This window comes from Lepidochelys kempii, chromosome 6, assembly GCF_965140285.1.
Source record: "Lepidochelys kempii isolate rLepKem1 chromosome 6, rLepKem1.hap1, whole genome shotgun sequence".
NCBI lineage: Eukaryota > Metazoa > Chordata > Testudines > Cheloniidae > Lepidochelys > Lepidochelys kempii.
Window position 1 is genome coordinate 4020213 of NC_136385.1, and position 18714 is coordinate 4038926.

The 18714-nt window shown below is 45.0% G+C and overlaps 1 protein-coding gene across 1 annotated transcript; it reads right to left on the reverse strand.

Moving 5' to 3' along the window:
• Positions 1 to 17386: 17386 nt before the first annotated feature.
• Positions 17387 to 18385, reverse strand: LOC140912574 (olfactory receptor-like protein COR4). The gene has a single exon (XM_073347170.1). It carries the CDS (start codon positions 18383 to 18385, stop codon positions 17387 to 17389), a length of 999 nt encoding a protein of 332 aa, XP_073203271.1.
• Positions 18386 to 18714: the final 329 nt, after the last annotated feature.

Consider the following 18714-nt stretch of genomic DNA (forward strand, 5'->3'; position numbering starts at 1 on the left):
TCGCAACTTTCATGTCTGTAATCGCGTGACCAGAGAGATTGAAGTATTTTCCACAGTATGCATCCGATGAAGTGAGCTGTAGCTCACGAAAGCTTATGCTCAAATAAATTGATTAGTCTCTAAGGTGCCACAAGTACTCCTTTTCTTTTTGCAAATACAGACTAACACAGCTGTTACTCTGAAATCCCTCACCAATGGAGCCCTGTGACACCAGGAGAGTCTCGTCCTTTCAGAGCAGTGGGGCTCTCTGTTAGTTTGGACAAGCAGCTCCCTCCACCCCAGAAGGTCCCGCTCCCTCCCAGGCCAGGGAAAGAGCAGCACCCGGACAGTCCCCAGCGAAAGTTCACAAGGTGCCAATGCTTGGAGGGAGGAGTCGCCCTCACTTCCCACTGATTTCACTGATTGCGGTTGTGGGTGTTCAGCACCTGGCAGGTTCTGCCCTCCCCAAAGACTCTCGACGTGGGGAACAATCTCCTGCAAGGGAAGGGCTGGGAGCCCTCTTGCTGGCCCATTCCCACCACACTGGGGATGGCTCTGGAGAACTCCACTCACTTGCTCTAGATGGGAAAGCGCTGGGTGGCAGATACTCACCGAGGCCTAGTCTCTTGTCCTCCTCCTCAATCTTCTGCACCGAGGTGGGCTGGAAAGGGTGCTGCCCAATGCCCTGGCAGCAGGGCAGGGGGTAGAAGACTGGAGATCAAAAGTGGCTGTGAAAAGAAGATGATGTTTTATTGTCAGGGGATGGATAAACTCAGCCTAGCAACCGGGAGTTCACAACACTGACCTACGGCCAGCAGCACACCTCCCATCTCCAGGTCTCCTTGTACCTCAAGCACATTCCTGAAGCGTGACAACCCAAGGGCTGTAGGGGAGTGTCCCCAGCCCCACTGATGGAAACAGAGGCCTGTGCAGGAGAAGCCACTGCCTCAGGGTCACGAAGGGAGTCAGGGATAGAGCTGGGGATGGCGCCTTTGTCCAGGCTCCTGCACTAACCACGAGAGGAACACTCCCTTCTAGAGCTGGGAAGTGCCAGCGAGACTCGATTCCCAGTCTCCCTGGCTCTGAGTGTGACCTGTTGTTGTGACTGAGGCAGGGGGTTGGGAGTCTGGACTCCTGGCTTTCATTGGTAATTTTCCTCTATTCCCAGTCTCCCTGGCTCTGAGTGTGACCTATGGAGGTGGTGGAATCTTCATCCTTAGAGATTTGTATGACCCAGCTTGACAAAAAAACCCATCTATTTTAAATTAAGAGAGAAATTTATGACAATCTCTTAGATAATTTAAATAGAAGAGGAAAAATAACATGAAGTGGAACATGTTCACTGCCAAGTTTTAAAGACAGTCACACCACTGATGTGATAGCTAAGGCCCTGGAAGCAAAGTTAGCTGAAACACTAACCCAGCTTTGGACAGCAATAGCTTCCTTGGAAGGTGCAGAAACTATTGTCTTCCTTTCAGTTTATTCAAAGAGTTCAGTTCAATGACTAGTTCGTTGAAATTCAAGAAAGCCATTGGGAGTTCACAAAACAGGCAAGCTTCTTTTCCTCCCTCAATCTATGGATAAAAACTAGGTATCAGGGGATGGATCTACGAGTTCCTAAATCTAGAAACATGTGGAGACAAGAACGTATCATTTCAGTTCACTAACCACCCTTCAAATTTCCTTTGTTAAAGAAATCCGTTTTAAATGCAAAATATTTTCATACAACTTTTTTTTCTTATGCTTCTCTTTCTAGCTCTAGCATGACTTTGGTGTGTGACCAAAGAAAGGTCACTCCTTTTCTCTCTCCCTCTGCATCATGGGGATGGAGAAAATTCTCTAAATCCAATAAGGCAAGAGATTTGAGCATGTCTGGCATATTAGAGTCCTTGTGCGCTAAAGGACTATGAGTGATGTTTGGGGCAACAACCCCGATGGATTTGATACTTGTCCCCCATTCCAAAGCCAATAACACATCTCTGTATTTTCAATCATGAGTTAGACATTCTCAACACCCCTCTGTCTCCCGCAGCCCTCAGGTGTTCCTTGGATTATGGAGGCTTGGTTGCTAAGTGGACTGGAATTTTTCTACTGGCTTCCTGGGTGTTCCTAGCCAATGAGGTTCTCAGTCTGGCCTCTGAGGCCCAAACCCCCAGATACAAAAGATCAGGATGGATTGATTTTACTCCAAGTTTTTGTATTTGTATTTTTGAATTATTTTCCTAATGAAAGATTGATTCTCATGAAATTTGTAGAGCTGACAGATGACAGAATAATGAGCAATGATCTCAAGTTGCAGTGTGGAAGGCTTGGATATTAGGAAAACCTTTTTCCCTGGGAGGGTGGGGATGCCTTTGAATCTGCTAGGATAGAGTCCCCCATCTTCTACTTAGAGCCTATGTTTTTCTTACCTTCTACACAGATAACAATTTCTTTCCACAAAATCCAGATTGAAATTATAAAAAAAATCCCAGAGAATCTCCTCCACACCAACCGTCTCTTGGTCCGCACCGAGAGACCGCGAGATGGAGGCTTGCTGCAGCAAGGCTACAGTGGTCTCCGAGGTTCCCCCTGCCCCGCACCCCTGTCCTGCCGGGCTGTTGTCAAGGGAGCTTTGTGGGGTCACACCCGCCTCATCATCTTTGCCCAATAGGTTGAGTTCCTGCCAAAGGCCTTTGTGAAGTCACTGCCACACTCACATTTCCCTTGCAGGCCTGATGTCTGCCCCTGACCAGCCTGAATGGATGTTTGAGCTGCACCCTGGATCTCCCCGCTTGCTCATTATTGATTCTGGGGAGCAAGCAGGCCACCCAGTAAAACAGCAGAGTATATTCCTCACTCCACACTGGGTTTCCCATACAGATATAGATTGTGAAACTATTTGATCTCCTAATCCGGCCTCTATTTCACTGGCTATGAAATTTCACACACTTACCACCATATTAAGCCCAATTGCTTGTAATTCATGAAAAGGCACCTTCCAGAATGATAACCAGTTGTGAGGTGAGGACACCAGGAAACAGAGAATCCACCTCTTCCCTGGGTAATTTATTCCAGTGGTTAGTCTCCCTCACTGTCAAAAATGTTTGCCTTACGTCACATTTGAATTTCTCTGGCTTCAGCTGACAGCCGTTAGTTTTTGTTGTGCCTTTCTTGGCTATTTTGAATTAGCCCTGCCCTGTGAAATCTGATTTCCTCAGCCAGGAGAACCCAGTAGGGTCCTCCTAGCTGTTTGTCTGCTGGGTTGGGGATATCAGATGCACCAGAGGCATGCAGAAGTGAATGCACTGCATCAGTCGGGCGTTGGGCTCAGGGGTTTGGTCTTGGCAACTTCTGCCCCAGCCACGTCTCTGGGTTCCCGGGTTCAGGGCTTCTGACCCCCCTGGCTGCAGCCAGGGCTGGGGTGTTGAGCTCAGGACTTTCATGCCCCTACCCACTCCTGCCAGCACTCTGGGTGCCTGTGCTCAGGGCTTCTTCCCATCATCTGCAGCTGGAGCTCGGGGCTTCCCTTGCAGTTCCTTCTGGGGCTCAGGGGTCCATTTTTTTTTCTGGATGACCCCAAATTGGCCCTTGCTTTAAATTGCCAGGGGACTAGTAGGTAGGAGCCCCCAGTTGAGATGCTCCCAGCAACAGGGATCCACCTCCACATCTGGAAACCTCCTCTAACTTCAGGAAGATTGTTGGCTACTGAACTCAGAGCCCAGGTCTCAAGGCAGCACAGAAGTGAGCATGGCAATGCTGTGACCCACCCCCCCGCCCACAACAAACCTGAACTCCCCCACGATCCCATTTTGGTCGGGACCCCCACCAAACGAAATGTCATTGAGAGGAATGTGTTCCCAAGGGATGTGTCCATTTCAAGGAATCAACATTTCCCAGCTGAAAAAAGTGTTCTGCTGGAAAACTTTCAATGTTTTTCAGAGGGGCAGCCCTGTTAGTCTGTATCAGCAAAACAATGAGGAGTCCTTGGGGCAGCTTAGAGAAGAACACATTGATTTGGCCATAAGTTTTTTGGGCCAGAACCCACTTTATCAGATGTGTGGAGTGGAAAATACAGTAGCAGGTATAAATACACTGCACATGAAAGGATGGGTGTGGCCTTACCAAGTAGAAGGTCAGTCTAACGAGACAATTGAATTAAGGGTAGGATACCAAGGGAGGAAAAATCACTTTTGTCATGGTAATGAGGGTGGCACATTTCAAACAGTTGACAAGAAGGTGTGAGTAAGAGTAGAGGGAAATTAGTAGGGGGGAAGTTAGGACCTTTGGCTGCAGAATTTTATTTCATTTTTTAATGAGATTGTGTCTTTTATGTTTTGTGGCACACAAGCAGAGAAGTTAGAGAAACATAAAATATTCTTGCTGGAACTTGCAATGTCTCGCTAATTTGTTTCTTAAGACCAGAACAATAACACATAAGAACCCCAAAATCAGAAGGAGAGAAGCTACCTATAACAGAGAGGCACAATTCACTGGGTACCTGCTGACTGACTGCTGCTAAGCCCTCACTGAGCTGCCTAGCATGCATGCGCGACCAAAATTTAAAGTCGCAGTATTCAATTTTAACACAACCACAAATACACCAGAGCATCCAAATTTTCTGTTTTACAAGGTCTCTCCTTGTTTTGGAACACTGAGTTCTAAACATGCCATGGGGAATTTAAATCAAATTTCAGCTACTAATTTGCATGTGTGTGGAACAATCACTAGTGTGCACTCAGTGTTATGTTGTTGGTTTCTTTAGAATATTTGGGGAAACAGGAGCACTGGGAAAGCCTGTTTCCCCCCCACCACCACACACACACACACACTGCACATTTGCTGCCCACTGGTGCTGCCTGAGCAGTAGCATTGTGACATCAGAGATAATCCACCACTCAGCGCTCCCTGCCTCCAGCTCCTTGTCACACCTGGGGAGAATGACTAGCCCCCTGGCTGCCATGGCAACAGCTACCTTTGACAACTGCTTGTCCCCTTCTTACCAGAACATCATCACAGAAAGGAAGTTCGTAATGAAACAGGACCAGATTTGGATAAGCAGGACAGTCTCCTGTTCTGCTTATTTGGGTTTGTACTGTGGTATTGTACAGTGTTTCTTTTCAAAGAGAAATTGTTTGCTACTTTCCTTAGTAAAGGGTATGTGAAAATAAGATGCAAAATTGCAGCTCTTTTTCTTGGATATTGTTTTTCTGCTTCTTACAAATTGAGGACTATAGCTTAGAACTTTCACTGAAACTCAAGTTGCATAAAATGGGTTTTATTTTAATACAGTTTAATTCAACTACTTTCTATACTCTGATCAACACAGCACTGAGAGGTGAAAAGGGACCTTCAGAAAGATAAGGATGGCAATAAAATATATACTGAAAACAACAGATGAGTAAGAGCTTCATTGTTTAAACAACACTTATATAATAGATTTTCTTTCTATTAAAAAACTAAGAAAAATTAACATACCCAAAATCCTTCATTTAACATTTTTAGGTTAGCTTTCATCTATAAATTATACCATCAAATAATTAGGAAATAGAAAGTCAAGGTTTTAAGAAGGATTAAAAGGTTACACAGTTTAGGGCATTCTCAGGTTAGCAAATGTCCAAATAAGTGTTGCCCTGGCACCCTTAATTCAGTCATCTTGTGCCTTTGCATGATGATGCCGTTTTTAATTATATGATCCCACGTTATTTTTTCCCTCAGAACCCCTAAGTAACTGTTAAGGTTAAAAAGTATCAAAGAGGCCTAAACAGAGTGACTTACCTTGGACACCAGGTGGGTCAAGGAACTATCAACCCCCGTCAGGCCAAAGTGGGTGTTAGGATATAGATATTCAGGCCTGTCTGCAAAGGCCTGTACTTTAAGAATTTAGGTGTATTCTTATCGCTTGGCTACTTCTAGAGGTATAAAAGAAAGAAATCACTGTCTGCCGGTGTAAGGGCCTTCTCTTACTGTGACAGATTGAGGCCCTGTTCTTAGGCTAAGGCCTTTGGCTAAGCAGCAGAGGCAGCCATAAGCTAGGAAGCGAACAGTCACATCCTCACATTCAAAACTAGTCACATTGAAATAAGGTGCTATTGGGCTGTTAGGCACTATCAGGACAGGATTGTATTCCTATCACCTCCAGAGAAAGGGAAGTGCCTAGAAAATGTAAAAGGAAACTTAGTTTGATAGCATCCTGTCTGGCAAGAACTCACTTATCAATAGCTGGGATGTGAAATCCTCGCTTCTGTGTTGTCTTGTCATTGTAGTTCCCACTTTGCTATTGTTTGTCTGTATAATCTCTGTCTGGTTCTGTGATTGTTCCTGTCTGCTGTATAATTAATTTTGCTGGGTGTAAACTAATTAAGGTGGTGGGATATAATTGGACAATATGTTAGGATTGGTTAGTTAAATTTCAGGAAAATGATTGGTTAAGGTATAGCTAAGCAGAACTCAAGTTTTACTATATAATCTGTAGTCAATGAGGAAGTGAGTGGGTGTGGGTGGGGGTGGGCATGGGCATGTGGGTGAGGGAAATGGGAGCAGGGAATGGGGGTAAGAAAATTGGAATCATGTTTTGCTAAAGGGGGAAATGGGAACAGGGAATGGGAGTAAGGAAGTTGGAATCATGTTTGGCTAAGGGTAGGAATGGGAACAGGGACACAGGTCTAAGGCTCTTTGGTGTCAGAGCTGGGAAGGAGGACACTAAGGAAGGAAACTGGAATCATGCTTGCTGGAAGTTCACCCCAATAAACATTGAATTGTTTGCACCTTTGGACTTCGGGTATTGTTGCTCTCTGTTCATGCGAGAAGGACCAGGGAAGTAAGTGGGTGAAGGAATAAGCCCCCTAACAGTGGGTGCTATCCAAATGTGGCCTGGCCCAAAGTCAAAGAAACATGTCCAATCATTCTTAGGCTTGCCTGGATATTACAGGCGATTTGTACCACAATATAGCCAAATCACCGCCCCACTGACAGACCTAAACAAAAAGAAATAGCAAAATGCAGTTCAGTGGACTGAAGTGTGTCAGAAGGCCTTTAAATAGCTTAAAGCGACACTCATGTCTGACCCTGTGCTAAGGGCCCCAGACTTTGACCAACAGTTCCTAGTAACCACTGATGCATCCGAGCGTGCTGTGGGAGCAGTTTTAATGCAGGAAGGACCGGATCAGGAGTTCCATCCTGTCATGTTTCTCAGCAAGAAGCTGTCTAAGAGGGAAAACCACTGGTCAATCAGTGTAAAGGAATGTTACACCATTGTCTACACTCTGGAAAAGCTACACCCATATATCTGGGGATGGCGTTTCCACCTGCAAACCCAACCATGCTGTGCTACAGTGGCTTCATAACACCATGGGAAATAACAAAAACTTCTTTGGTGGAGTTTAGCTCTCCAAGATTTTGATTTCAACATACAACACATTTCAGGAGCTTCTAACAAAGTGGCTGATGCACTCTCCCGTGAAAGTTTCCCAGAATCAACTGGTTAAAATCATCCTTGAGATGTGGAAAATATTGTTAGTCTTTATACGGTTAGTAGTATATTTAGAGGTGCATGTGTCCTATTAACTCTGTTTTCTCCTAGAGCTCCAGGAAGAAATCACAGCCAGTGTTTCTGTGATTTGGGGGCATGTCATAAATATAAAGGGAAGGGTAACCACCTTTCTGTATACAGCGCTATAAATTCCTCCTGGCCAGAGGCAAAACCCTTTCACCTGTAAAAGGTTAAGAAGCTAAAGTAACCTCGCTGGCACCTGACCCAAAATGACCAATGTATGGACAAGATACTTTCAAATCTGGAGGGGGTGGGAACAAAGGGTCTGGCTGGCTGTGTGTTGCTTTTGCTGGGAACCAATCAGGAATGCAGCCTTCCAACTCCTGTTAAGTTAGAAAGTAATCTAGCTAGAAAATGCTTTAGATTTTCTTTTATGTAATGGCTGGTAAAATAAACTGTGCTGGAGGGAATGTATATTCCTGTTTTTGTCTCTTTTGGTAACTTAAGGTTTTGCCTAGAAGGATTCTCTTTGTTTTGAATATGATTACTCTGTAAGGTGTTTACCATCCTGATTTTACAGAGGTGATTCTTTTACCTTTTCTTTAATTAAAATTCTTCTTTAAAGAACCTGATTCATTTTTCATTCTTCTTAAAATCCAAGGGTTTGGGTCTGTGTTCACCTGTACAAATTGGTGAGGATTTTTAACAAGCCTTCCAAGGAAAAGGGGTGTAGGGGGAATTTTGGGGGAAGACAGCTCCAAGAGGTCTCTTTCCCTGTTCTTTATTTAAAATGCTTGCTGGTGGCAACATACTGTTCAAGGACAATGCAAAGCTTGTACCTTGGGGAAGCTTTTAACCTAAGCTGGTAAGAATAAGCTTAGGGGGTCTTTCATGCAGGTTCCCACATCTGTATCCTAAAGTTTAGAGTGGGGAAGGAACCTTAACAGGAGCTCTTATAAGAAACAGACCCAAAAATCAGGACTGTCCCTATAAAATCTGGACATCTGGTCACCCTACTTCGAAAATAAATAAAACCCAGCTGGAAGGGCCGGCGAGACTGATCTGTTGTGAGTGCAGCTGGGGAGCCTGGAGGAGGGAGAGATGGATGGCAAGGTGCTGCAGAACCACTCAGGCCACCATGGGGTGCTTGGGAGGAGGTCATGAGCAGGGGAGGAGTTGGGTTTGGGAGGAGACTGGTCTACAACAGTGCTAAACGGGTACCCTGAATTAGTGCACCCACCAGCTTTCCTGGTATTTCAAGTTCTAGACTCCAGCTGGTTGGAAGGTGACTGCTCAGAACCATCCATAAGTCACATTTAATTGGGCTGCGAAGTTTCACAGACACAAGGTCATGTTCTCAGAGTTCAAATAAATTGGAAAACCAGCATCGTACATTGCAAATGGCACCCTGGGTCGGCAAACAGCTTGGCTTAACAGTGAAATCCTTGCTGATCTTAAACACAAAAAAGAAGCTTACAAGAAGTGGAAGATTGGACAAATGACCAGGGATGAGTATAAAAATATTGCTCAGGCATGCAGGAGTGAAATCAGGAAGGCCAAATCATAGAATCATAGAATCATAGAATCATAGAATATCAGGGTTGGAAGGGACCCCAGAAGGTCATCTAGTCCAACCCCCTGCTCGAAGCAGGACCAATTCCCAGTTAAATCATCCCAGCCAGGGCTTTGTCAAGCCTGACCTTAAAAACCTCTAAGGAAGGAGATTCTACCACCTCCCTAGGTAACGCATTCCAGTGTTTCACCACCCTCTTAGTGAAAAAGTTTTTCCTAATATCCAATCTAAACCTCCCCCACTGCAACTTGAGACCATTACTCCTCGTTCTGTCATCTGCTACCATTGAGAACAGTCTAGAGCCATCCTCTTTGGAACCCCCTTTCAGGTAGTTGAAAGCAGCTATCAAATCCCCCCTCATTCTTCTCTTCTGCAGGCTAAACAATCCCAGCTCCCTCAGCCTCTCCTCATAACTCATGTGTTCCAGACCCCTAATCATTTTTGTTGCCCTTCGCTGGACTCTCTCCAATTTATCCACATCCTTCTTGAAGTGTGGGGCCCAAAACTGCACACAGTACTCCAGATGAGGCCTCACCAATGTCGAATAGAGGGGAACGATCACGTCCCTCGATCTGCTCGCTATGCCCCTACTTATACATCCCAAAATGCCATTGGCCTTCTTGGCAACAAGGGCACACTGCTGTCTCATATCCAGCTTCTCGTCCACTGTCACCCCTAGGTCCTTTTCTGCAGAACTGCTGCCTAGCCATTCGGTCCCTAGTCTGTAGCTGTGCATTGGGTTCTTCCGTCCTAAGTGCAGGACCCTGCACTTATCCTTATTGAACCTCATCAGATTCCTTTTGGCCCAATCTTCCAATTGGTCTAGGTCCTTCTGTATCCTATCCCTCCCCTCCAGCGTATCTACCACTCCTCCCAGTTTAGTATCATCCGCAATCACACCTGGAGTTGCAGCTAGCAAGAGATATTAAGAGTAACAAGAAGGGTTTCTTCAGGTATGTTGGCAACAAGAAGAAAGTCAAGGAAAGTGTGGGCCCCTTACTGAATGAGGGAGGCAACCTAGTGACAGAGGATGTGGAAAAAACCAATGTACTCAATGCTTTTTTTGCCTCTGTCTTCACGAACAAGGACAGCTCCCAGACTACTGGGGAGGAGGTGACCAGCCCTCTGTGGAGAAAGAAGTGGTTCGGGACTATTAAGAAAAGCTGGACACGCACAAGTCCATGGGGCTGGATACGTTGCATCCAAGAGTGCTAAAGGAGTTGGCGGATGTGATTGCAGAGCCATTGTCCATTATCTTTGAAAACTCATGGCAATCCGGGGAAGTCCTGGACAACTGGAAAAAGGCTAATGTAGTGCCAATCTTTAAAAAAGGGAAGAACGAGGATCCTGGGAACTACAGGCCAGTCAGGCTCACCTCAGTCTCCAGAAAAATCATGGAGCAGGTCCTCAGGGAATCAATTCTGAAGCACTTAGATGAGAGGAATGTGATCAGGAACAGTCAGCATGGATTCACCAAGGGCAAGTCATGCCTGACTAATCTAATTGCCTTCTATGATGAGATAACTGGTTCTGTGGATGAAGGGAAAGCAGTGGACATGTTATTCCTTGACTTTAGCAAAGCTTTTGACACTGTCTCCCACAGTATTCTTGTCAGCAAGTTAAAGAAGTATGGGTTGGATGAATGCACTATAAGGTGGGTAGAAAATTGGCTAGATTGTCAGGCTCAACGGGTAGTGATCAATGGCTCCATGTCTAGTTGGCAGCCAGTATCAAGCGGAGTGCCCCAAGGATCGGTCCTGGGGCCGATTTTGTTCAATATCTTCATTAATGATCTGGAGGATGGTATAGATTGCACCCTCAGCAAGTTTGCAGGCGACACTAAACTGGGAGGAGTGGTAGATATGCTGGAGGGTAGGGATAGGATACAGAGGGACCTAGACAAATTGGAGGATTGGGCCAAAAGAAATCCGATGAGGTTCAACAAGGACAAGTGCAGAGTCCTGCACTTAGGATGGAAGAATCCAATGTACCACTACAGTCTAGGGACCGAATGGCTAGGCAGCAGTTCTGCAGAAAAGGACCAAGGGGTTACAGTGGATGAAAAGCTGGATATGAGTCAACAGTGTGCCCTTGTAGCCAAGAAGGCCAATGGCATTTTGGGATGTATAAGTTGGGGCATTGCAGCAGATCGAGGGACATGATTGTTCCCCTCTATTCGACATTGGTGAGGCCTCATCTGGAGTACTGTGTCCAATTTTGGGCCCCAAACTACAAGAAGGATGTGGAAAAATTGGAGAGAGTCCAGCGGAGGGCAACAAAAATGATTAGGGGACTGGAACACATGACTTACGAGGAGAGGCTGAGGGAACTGGGATCATTTAGTCTACAGAAGAGAAGAATGAGGGGAGATTTGATAGCTGCTTTCATCTAACGGGAAAGGTGGTTCCAGAGAGGATGGATCTAGGCTATTCTCAGTGGTAGCGGATGACAGGACAGGGAGTAATAGTCTCAAGTTGCAGTGGGGGAGATTTAGGTTGGATAGTAGGAAAAACTTTTTAACTCGGAGGGTGGTGAAACATTGGAATGCATTACCTAGGGAGGTGGTGGAATCTCCTTCCTTAGAAGTTTTTAAGGTCAGGCTTGAGAAAGCCCTGGCTGGGATGATTTAATTGGGGATCAGTCCTGCTTTGAGCAGGGGGTTGGACTAGATGACCTCCTGAGGTCCCTTCCAATTCTGATATTCTATGATTGTATGAACATGGCAGGTACCATTGTGGGAGCAGGGATGCTGCATGCCGGGGACCAATTCATGCTCTCCGCCACACTCTTACAGCCCCATGGGAATCAGTGATGAGAATGATGGAGGTCTAAATTAGCTGTTACCACTTAAGGAAGTGATCTCAGAGGCATTGTGGACAGTTCTCTGAAAACATGCACTCAATGTGCAGGGGCAGTCAAAGAAGTGAACAGACTGCTGGGAATAATTAAGAAAGGGATAGATAATAGGACAGAAAATATCATCTTGCCTCTATAGTAATCCATGCTACACCCACATCTTGAATACGGTGTGCAGATGTGGTCGTCCCGTCTCAAAAAAGATATATGGGATTTGGAAAAGATTCAGAAAAGGGCAACAAAAATGATTAGGGTTGTGGAATGGCTTCCATATAAGGAGAGATTAATAAGACTGGGGCTTTTCAGCTTGAAAAAGAGATAGCTAAGGGGAGAAATGATTGAGGTCTATAAAATCATGACTGGTATAGAGAAAGTAGATAAAGAAGTGTTTTTTACTACTTCTCATAACACAAGAACTAGGGGTCACCAAATGAAAAGTATAGCCAGCAGGTTTAACACAAATAAAAGGAAGTATTTCTTCACATAATGCACAGTCAACCTGTGGAACTCCTTGCCAGAAGATGGTGTGAAAGGCAAGGCTATTACAGGGTTCAAAAAAGAACTAGATACATTCATGGAGAATTGGTCCATCAATGGCTATTAGCCAGGCTGGGCAGGGATGGTGTCCCTAGCCTCTGTTTGCCAGCAGCTCGGAATGGGTGACAGGGGGTGGATCACTTGATAATTACCTCTTCTGTTCATTCCCTCTGGGCACCTGGCACTGGCTACTGTTGGAAGACAGGACACTGGGCTAGATGGACTTTTGGTCTGACCCACTATGTCCATTCCTACGTTCTTATGTAATGATGTTAAACCTACTCAGGGCCTATTCAGCACAATATAGCCACAAAATGGTGCAGTCTGTCACAGGTGGTCCCTGATTTTCTTCAAATGCTTTCACGTCTATCCACAGCTCTATTCCATAGCTTGTCTCTCCTCCTTTTAATGGTCATTTCTGAATCAGACAGTGGATTGTTTTCAAAGAAGCTGGCCTATGGAATCCTTCATGTCTCAGTCCAGAGTTTAGGATATTTACCACAGAGGAGGAAAGGAAGGGGCAGGTCTTTGGGAATTCATATGAAACAAATTTCTTATTAATTCAACTCCCCTCCCTTCTATCTCCTTTTCATGCAAAAATGCCCTGCGCTATGAATGTCAGATGTAGTATCTACTAGAAAGGACAGAGACACACCACACAAAAGGTGTCCTGATGGCTCAGTTATAGGAATGTTCTTATTGAAAATGGTAACCATTTTCTACATCTGTTTGAGCCACATCACTGGACTCTTCCTGATGGGTGACATCTTATTCCTGCAGTAGTGAATGGGACAGCTCATGTGAATCAGCATTCACCAACATAAATAAGGTATTTGCAATGTATCTAAAGCACATATATGGCTCCAGCTACTGCAACAATTGAGTATCTCACAACCTTTTAACGTATGTGTTCTCAGAATACCTCTGTGAAATAAGGAAGTGCTATTAACCCCATTTTACAGAATTTTAAATGAGGGGCTAAGTGACTTGTCCAAGGTCACACAGCAAATCTGTGGCAGAGATAGGAATTTAACTCGACTTCTAAATTCCAGGCTAGCACCCAGACTGCCGGCCCTTCCTTCCTGTTTGGCCTTTTGTTCTCAGTATTGATCAAAGTATTCGTTCACCTGCTGCAACACTAGATATGCTTTTGGGTATAAACATAATGACGATAATCAAATATATTGGGAATATGTAAATACCAGCATCTGAAGACATACCTTGAACATCAGTTGCAATGGGCATTGTTAGCAGAGAAGTATAGTTTTGTGTCTGTAGAATTAAACTTTATGCTCCTTAACCCTTTTGCTGCTGTTCTTTGGGAACTCTCTTTTCTTGCAGCTAGTGAGACTGAGAGAGCCTTGCATTGTATCGGTGCATCTTGGCAAGACCCCCAGTTCCTGGCTCAGGATGGGAGGAGATATAGGCAGAGATGACTCTTCCCAACAAGGAAGAGTTAAGTAGTGCATCAAATTCTATGCCTTGATCTGAAGTCAATGGAAAGCTGTCATTGAGTTCAGCACCTTTGGCTCAGGCTCTTATGCCATCGTTAAGCCAGTGAAGTCTATGGAGTTATTTGAGATTTATACATGTCTTGTTAAGACCAGGCTTTCGCTCAGTGTTTCCACTTCCACACTGCTATGGGATGTGCGAATAGCTGCTGCAAGAAATGTCATATTCTGAACAGAGATAACAGGGTTATTGTTCTGTATCATTATAGGTCAGAGATCAAGATGTGTTGGGAAGACATAAAGAGACTCAGATTCCTGGATTTTTTTAAAGTGGCTTAAACATGCTGAAAGGAACAATACCTTCATCTACTTGAACTTCCTTTATAAGACAGGCACAAGTCCCTCATCCCTTAAGTTATCCATTGAGCCCATGAATTCTCTTCGAGCTATAGTATATGATTTAGAAAGATATATCGCCTTGATTTTAAGACATTACGTGATGGAACATCCGCCACAGTAATAAGTAATTTCTTCCAATAATTAATTACCCTGAGGAAGAAAAGGTGCACCTCATATCTTCACTGAGTTTATTTAGCTTCCAGCCACTGAATCTTATGCCTCTGTCTGCAGAATTGAAGATCCTTACCTATTGGAAATCTTTGTCCCACACAGGCACATATATAGCATGCTTAAGGCACTTCTTGACCTTCCCTTGGATAAACTAAGTAATAAAAATAAGATATATCAGTAGAACTCCTTATTTTCAGGGCCAGATCCTCATTTGCTGTCATTTGTGCAGCTCCTTTGACTTCAAGTGACTTCAATGAAAGTATACAACAACCTAGGGTCTGGAACTCAGTTCCTAAAACACAAGCCAATATTTGAGGTGTATAAGAAGAATTTTAACTGTCAGCAGTAGAGCTGTGCAGAGGACAGTCATTGCCAGGGGATGTTGTGAAGGCCAAAAGTATAACTGGGTTTTTAAAAGAATTAGATAAGTTCTTGGAAGATCGGTCCATCAATTGCTATTAGCCAGGATTGTCAGGGACGCAATCCCATGCTATAGATGTCCCTAAACTTCTGACTGACAGAAGCTGGGAGTGGATGACAGGGGATGGATCACTGGATAATTGCCCTGTTCTGTTCATTCTCGCTGAAACATCTGGCATTGGCCATTGTGGAAGACAGGTCACTTGGCTAGATGGACCATTGGTCTGACGCCGTATGACTAGTCTTATGGTTCTATGTGATGGGCTGGGTGATGCTTTCTGTTAAGATGGCTGGTGCTGGTAGCTGGGTGTGGCTCTGTTCTTTGCCCCCTTCCTCTGCCTGCACAGCTCTAGGATTCCGCTGCTTCTGTAGGCCATGCAGGAGGCTACTCAGCCTTTAAAATTGCTCTGTCCCCTGCCCTGGGTCTGAGCTGTGTTTTGGGCTCAGATAAAACCAAACGGTGTATGGGTGAGGGCAGAAAGGGGGTGGCAGCAGCCAGAGGCAGAAGAGAGCAAATTACAGGAAAAAGTGGGGAAATGTTTGACTGGGTCTGAAAGGCAGCAGGCCTAGGGGTTAGGCTGGGATTCCACAGATTAGTTCAATCTCTCCATTTCCTGAGGGGAGCTCTGCTGCGTCATACGTATGAAATCAGAGAATCTTAGCAGGAGCCTGGCAGGTGGTTGAAACTTGCCCGTAGTTCAATGTTCTCACTTTTACAGTCGTGACTGGAGGTGCAAACCGAGACCAGAGCCCCATTGTGCTGAACACACACCCACACCACAGTGACTCACTAACTCTCTGAGGACATGTCTACACTGCAGTGTAAGCCCTGGGCCAGTAGAACTCACATTTGCAGAGCCTGAGTTTGTTAACGTCGGGTTTGAGAATCTACACTCATTTGTAACCCCAAGTTAGGGATTGTTGTATCCTGGGTCCCAAACTGGGGCTCCAGCATCCACACGGCATTATGTGATCCCCATTTCAACCACCCAGATCCCAGAGTTCCCAGCACGCTTCCAAAATGTGACCACTCTAGCACTTTGTTCGTGGTGCAGTGTGGGAACACTTTACTGTCCAGAGGACAAAGAAACCCAGCCTTTGGGATACTTTTGGCTGACTCCCAGAGCAGGAGTCCAGAGGGGCTGCATCTACACTGCTCACCACTAAAAAACATAAACCCTGGGTCTTAGCTTGACTCAGGCTCAGACCTTCTATCACTGTGGGTCCTCAGACCCGGTCTTTGAGCCCTTGGTTAGTGCAATTTATGTGGAGATGGAAGGGGGCTTGAGTTGACTTGAGCATGAGTTCAAACCCTGGGCTTACGTTGCAGTGTGGACTTACCCTGAGGTGACTGGTGCTTCAGGTTTTCACTGTTGTAATTCGCCGTGCTGAAAAGTTTCAGAAATGGCCATTGATTTTGGTGCCCAACTTCAGTCCCCTCGATCCCTCATTTCCAGAAATAAAAGATCCATCACTCCAGCTGAAGTAAAGGGGAGCTGCAAGTATTCAGCGCTTAGGAAAATAGGGCGCAAGGTCTTTTACATTGAGATCCCAATAACGGTGGCATTCACCAACAATGACTATCCTTGAAAATGTGCCTGTAAAATGTGACTGTAAAAATGTGTCTCTAAAAATGAGTTTAGGAGTCACATTTAAAGATCAGGTAGTTTAGGTGACCAAAGAGTTGTGTGCGTGTGTGGGGGGTGGGGGTGGTGTGAGTACTGACAAAATATTATATCTGAGTGAGCATTCATGACATTCTCCCTTTCAACAGACACAGTTTTCAATATAATTACACGCACACAAGTGTCTCCAGGAAAACAGATGAATTGGGCTGTGGATCTGATTGAAGCAAAATCACAAAATTTATTTGAACAAATATCTGTTAATGTTTTTGGAGTATCAAACCAGCCCTGGTTATTGCTCATGAATCCATTGTTGCAGTGTGAACTTTCCCTTTTATTCAGTAATTCTAAACAGTATTCGAATCACACTATTACATTTTACACTGAAAATCAATTTCAAAGTATTTTACTATAGGTACAGGGGAGCCAAACCATCATTTAATAACCAACATGGCCTTTTTATGCACATAAGGTGTCTACTCACAAAAAGCATCTCTGTCTGAGGCAGCACTTAAATACGTTTAACTTTACACATATGGTTAGGTCCCATTGAAGTCAAAGGGAGACATACTTAAACATGTGCTTATGGACTTTCTGAATCAGAGCACATGGCCTAGTTTACACTAAGGGAACAGGTCAATCTAAACTATATAATTTGAGTTTTGTTAGTAGTATCACTCAAATAGGCGTAGCTTAGATCTACTTATTGCTAGGTCCACACTTCGCTGAGGCTACAGAAGAAACTCTCCTGTTGACTCCCCTTACTCATCTCATTCTGGTGGAGTACCAGAGTCAATGGGAGAGCAATGGGGGTCGATCCAGTGAGTCTTCACTAGAGCTGCTAAATTGTCCCCCAGTGCATAGATCGCTGCAGCTTTGATCCACCCCATAGTGGAGAAAAGCCCTATGTGTGCAGAGCAGCCGTTAAAGAATTTGGTTTTCCTATTAAGACACCCTTTGGGGGAAAATGGGCCCTCAATTTTGTCTCTATTGCTCTCCTCAGGGCATCCATCACATCCTTGTTCCTCAAGCTGTAGACGAGGGGGTTCAGCATGGGGATCACCACTGCGTAGAACACGGAGGCCATTTTGTCTGTGTCCAGCACGTAGCTGGTGCTGGGTCGGAAGTACATGAAGAGAATTGTCCCGTGGAACATGGAGACGGCCGTCAGGTGGGAGGTGCAGGTGGAGAAGGCTTTGCACCTGCCGTCGGTTGAGTGGATCTGCAGCACAGTTGCAATAATTAAGATGTATGAGATGAGGATGGTCCCAATGCTGATCACCTCTATCAGACTGCCAAAGAGGAAAACAAGTAGCTCGTTGACATAGGTGCCAGAAGTGGAGAGCTTTAGAAGTGGGTTGATATCACAGAAAAAATGATTCAGGATATTGGAGTGGCAGTAGGACAATCTTAGCAAACCGCTCGCGTGTATCACAGAGGTCAGGAAGGCCCATAGATATGAACCAGCTGCCAGCCATAGGCAGTGCTTTGGTGACATGATGACTGTGTACAGCAGCGGGTTACAGATGGCTACACAACGGTCGTACGCCATTACTGCCAGCAGAAGGCACTCAGAGATGACAAACAATATGAAGCTAAAACATTGGATGATGCAAGCTGTGTAGGAAATAGCTTTCCTCTCTGCTAAGAAGCTCATCAGCATCTTGGGAGCGATGACTGTGGAGTAACAGGCATCCATGAGGGACAAATTCTTGAGGAAGAAGTACATGGGGGTGTGAAGTCGGGGGTTGATCCTGATTAAAACCATCATCCCCAGATTCCACACCAGGGTGATACAATAGATCACTAGGAACACTGCGAAGAGGGGGACCTGCAGCTCCGGACGGTCTGTCAGTCCTGTGAGAATGAACTCGGTCACTGCCGAACAATTTCCTCCAGCCATCCATTCAGCCTTGGGTGCTCGCTGCGGGATCAACCATAAAGGAAGGCATTAGTTCTTATGCGAATGGTGTATGCTAATATAAAGAACTGTGGTCATATGCACAGAGACCCTTTGAGTCGTGGAATGGAACCTGTAACAACTGATGGGAAAACCCAGAACTCCTTCACTTCTTCTGAGGGAAAAAAAAATCCTTTATCTCTAGGAAAGTGCATAACCCTGCAATTTAGTCTGATTTACACATTTTGACCCTGATTCGGCTGATATTTTAATTTCACTGATCAGTGTAGACTTAGGATCCGTGGATCTCCAGTATACCTGGGAACAATAAC